Source organism: Octodon degus, unplaced genomic scaffold (genome assembly GCF_000260255.1).
Source record: "Octodon degus isolate 3935 unplaced genomic scaffold, OctDeg1.0 scaffold00067, whole genome shotgun sequence".
Taxonomy (NCBI): Eukaryota; Metazoa; Chordata; class Mammalia; order Rodentia; family Octodontidae; genus Octodon; species Octodon degus.
Genome location: NW_004524643.1, coordinates 7,410,257 through 7,413,956, shown reverse-complemented (window position 1 = coordinate 7,413,956; position 3,700 = coordinate 7,410,257). Strand labels below are relative to the sequence as shown.

At 37.1% G+C, this 3,700-nt stretch overlaps 1 protein-coding gene across 1 annotated transcript in view; it reads left to right on the top strand.

Moving 5' to 3' along the window:
• Positions 1-3,700, top strand: part of Copb1 (coatomer protein complex subunit beta 1) — a 40,430-nt gene that overhangs the window by 24,846 nt on the left and 11,884 nt on the right. Inside the window, exons 12-14 of the mRNA XM_023719326.1 lie at positions 369-465; positions 2,018-2,178; positions 3,116-3,236. Coding sequence (XP_023575094.1) covers positions 369-465; positions 2,018-2,178; positions 3,116-3,236 — 379 coding nt within the window. The remainder of the gene's footprint in view (positions 1-368; positions 466-2,017; positions 2,179-3,115; positions 3,237-3,700) is intronic.

Sequence of the window (3,700 nt, the reverse complement as noted above, 5' to 3'; positions counted from 1 at the left end):
CTCAGTGCACCCCAGGGCCGGTGCCAGCACATCAGGCCTGGGAATCGAACCCCTAGCCCCTGGGTCTGCCTGAGCAGGGATTTTAATCCACTGAGCTATTTGGTTGGCCCTTTTTTTTTTATTTTTATGATCAGTTTTAGAATGTTCTTAATAACAATGAATCAGCATTTATTTTCCTTGTGATGTATAACAAGAATTATAACTTGTAATATTCTTTACAAGTTATATATATATAAATATAAATATTTTTCTGTAGTCCCTTAGAACTTCAGAATCTTGTTTTCTAGCTTGAGCTTAAAAATTCACAAAGATTCTGCTTCAAGATTTGTTTTTTAGGTCTGTATTTCAGATCTTTATTCTTGCCATAGGATCTATCGAGGAGCATTATGGATCCTGGGAGAATACTGTAGTACCAAGGAAGACATTCAGAGTGTGATGACTGAGGTCCGCAGGTCTCTTGGTGAGGTAGGTTTACTCTGGTAAATCCTACTGCACATAGCAGACTGCACTTTAGGAAATCTGATGGATGTGCTGGAGATGTGGCTCAGCGGTAGAGTACTTGCGTGGCAGGTATAAGGGCTTGGGTTTGATCCTGCAGCGTCTGACTTTTATGTCATCATTTGCTTTTATGTTTTTGTTAGTGTCTGGCTGAGAACACTGAAAATGTTTTTGGGATCTGTTTGTTTATTCGTTTGGTATCAGGGATTGAACTCAGGACCTTGTGCTTGTGAGCTCTCTCCCCAGCCCTGAAAGTGTATTTTAATTAGCTAATAACCAAGCCACAATGACTATGGAAAATTAAGGGTGGCAGTTCAACACTGTGAAAGCCATAACACCTGGCTATATTACTGATTAACCAGTGAAGATGAAATTTTGTTCTAACAAAATGTTCTTTGTTAAAGAAAAAGGCCAGTAAAATTCTGCTTTAGCCTGTGTGCTAAGAAAGAAGACCCCAGAGCAAGGCTGACTTTTAAAATATTTAGGTATGAAAATTCAGAGTATCTCTTGTCCAGTGTTACGCTGGATTTTTTTTTTTTTTTTTTTTTTTTTTTTTTTTTGGAACCAGGGATTGAACTCAGGCCCTTGTGCTTGCCAGGAAAGTGCTTAGTCTACTGAGCCATCTCCCTGACCCCCTGTTAAGATGGATTTTGAAAAACAAAATAACCTGGTCTATTTATCAAGTTCTTTGTTCTGTCATTATAAGTTCTACACTGGCTGAAGTTCAGTTTTTTCTTATCTAAAATGAAGGAATTGAAGCTGCTCATAACCTTGGAAGCTAAGCATAGTGATGCAAATCTATTATCCCAGCTGTTTGGTAGGCTGAGGTACTAGAAAATTGGAGCCCAGCTTGGACAACATAGCAAGACCCTCTCTCCCAATTCAAAAATAAAAACTCCTGAACATATTTTTCAGTGTGAAAGCCATGGATGGATGATTAGATGGATATAGAAATGCCCTCCTTGCATTCAGTCTCTAGTAGGGCAAAGCCTTTTAGAACTCTTAAATGAGATAATAGACTAGTATTAGGGAATAAATTCATAATAGTATTCTAGTTAGCTAAAATAGTAGTTGATGAAGTTACTTATAAAAATATGATAGGTATTTCTTTTGGCTAATATTTCAAGGGAAAGGATAAAAAAGAGAAAGAAGGCCTAAAGAACATCTACTTTGTGATAGACACTGGTTGGTGTGTTTTCCTATTAATTTGTGTGGAAAGAATTCAAATTTCCATTTAATAGATTAATAAACTGAAACTCGAAATAATTTAAGTAACTTACCCAGGACCATACAACTAGTAACTGGCAGAGTGAGAATTCAAGCCCAAGAATATCCAACTCCAAAGCCTGTGTTCCTATTACATTATTCTGAGAAGGAAAGAAAGTTTTGAAAACAGAGTTTCAAGTTCCAAAAATCCCATTGGGAGAATCCCTTCCTTAGAGAAATGCCTGACTATTTAAATGTAATATTGCATGCTATTGATGTCATTACTGAATTGATGTTTCCATTTAACATCTAGATCCCAATTGTTGAGTCAGAAATAAAGAAAGAAGCTGGTGAAATAAAACCTGAAGAGGAAATAACTGTGGGGCCAGTTCAGAAATTGGTTACTGAAATGGGTACCTATGCAACTCAGAGTGCCCTCAGCAGTTCTAGACCCACCAAGAAAGAGGAAGACAGGTAATCTGTGGTACCTGTGCCATACCAGCTGAACTGTAGATAACTCATATGTTTATTACATAACTCTTCCTGTCTGCAGTCACTTTTCTCTTAGTAGTTTGCTTTGTGACTGAAATGAAAGTCTTTACTATTTAAGGTACTTGAAAGGAGAAAGATAGTTTTTTACTCAGGAATTGTGTCAGTGGTCCTAATCTTCTGTTCCTTCCATCTGTTTTCATTGTGTTCTTTTTAAACTAAAATTATTTTGCTCACATAGAGAATTCTACAGTGGTATATGGTTGCCTTTTAGCATGTGAAAAGATACCTTGAAGGCATTTCCATTTCTCTCTTCTTTTTTCTTCTGTAGTGCTAGGGGTCAAATCCAGGACCTTGGGTACAGTAGAGGGAAACATTGTACTACTGAGCTACATAAACCAAATCAAGGTTTTTCCATTTTCTAGTTGATGGAATAATGTTTTTGATGTTTTCTCCATTTTCAACTTCATTTTTATGATGGAGATGATGAAAATGTTGATACCTAACATTTAATTGAATAATTAGTTTATACTAGGCATTGTACTAAGTAGTTTGATAGCCTTGACAACCACCCTTTGGGGTAAAATATACTATTTCCACCTTACGAAAGAGAAATTTGAGATTTGCAAAAGTTTGAAACCTGCCTAGTAAATAGATAGGCTGGGATTTGAAAGTAATTTATTAGCAGCAGTGCATACACTCTTAATTAAACATACTTGCTTTCCATTTATTTTTCTCTTGAGTCATTTGGAGGTAAGTGTTAAAGTTAAGTATATTTTGTCTTGAGAGCTTAAGAGGGAATTAAGCAAGGTCCTTATTACTGCAGGGGGCCTGAGAGAGTGGCTTTTTTGAATCGTTTATACATAAGCTACCTTCCGCTTAAGAAAGTTAATGGGTTTCATTTTCTTTGATTGTTTTGTAGACCTCCCCTAAGAGGATTTCTGCTGGATGGGGATTTTTTTGTTGCTGCCTCTCTTGCCACAACTCTCACCAAGATTGCATTGCGCTATGTAGCTTTGGTTCAGGAGAAAAAGAAGCAAAATGTAAGTCATTTACTCTGCATTTACTCAGCAACTCAGCACTCAGTTGTACTGAACAGTGAGAAACCCAAGTCTGTGCTTAATTCCCATTGTGCACGAGCTCATGGTTTAGTAGGGGCAGCGGACACAGTAATACAGTATGCCTGTGAAATTGACACAGTGTATGTGCTGTGTGATTAGTCCAGAGCAGCAGATACAAGGCTTATGGAATGATTTTTGCTTGCTAGGATTAGTCAAGGACCAAGAAGTAAATGCTTTTTTTTTGTCCCACTTCTTCATCTAGTCGTTCCTTGTCTGCTTTATCCCAAAAAGGCTTAAGAATCTTTTAAATGATTCTTATTCATGGTTTATATCTTTATCACAGCTTCTGACTGGATGTTCATTTACAGTAGTATGCTTTCATTTCCTAGCCCCCATCATTTGCACTATTGTCCTACATTTCAGACTCCTAAGTCATGTTATAAACC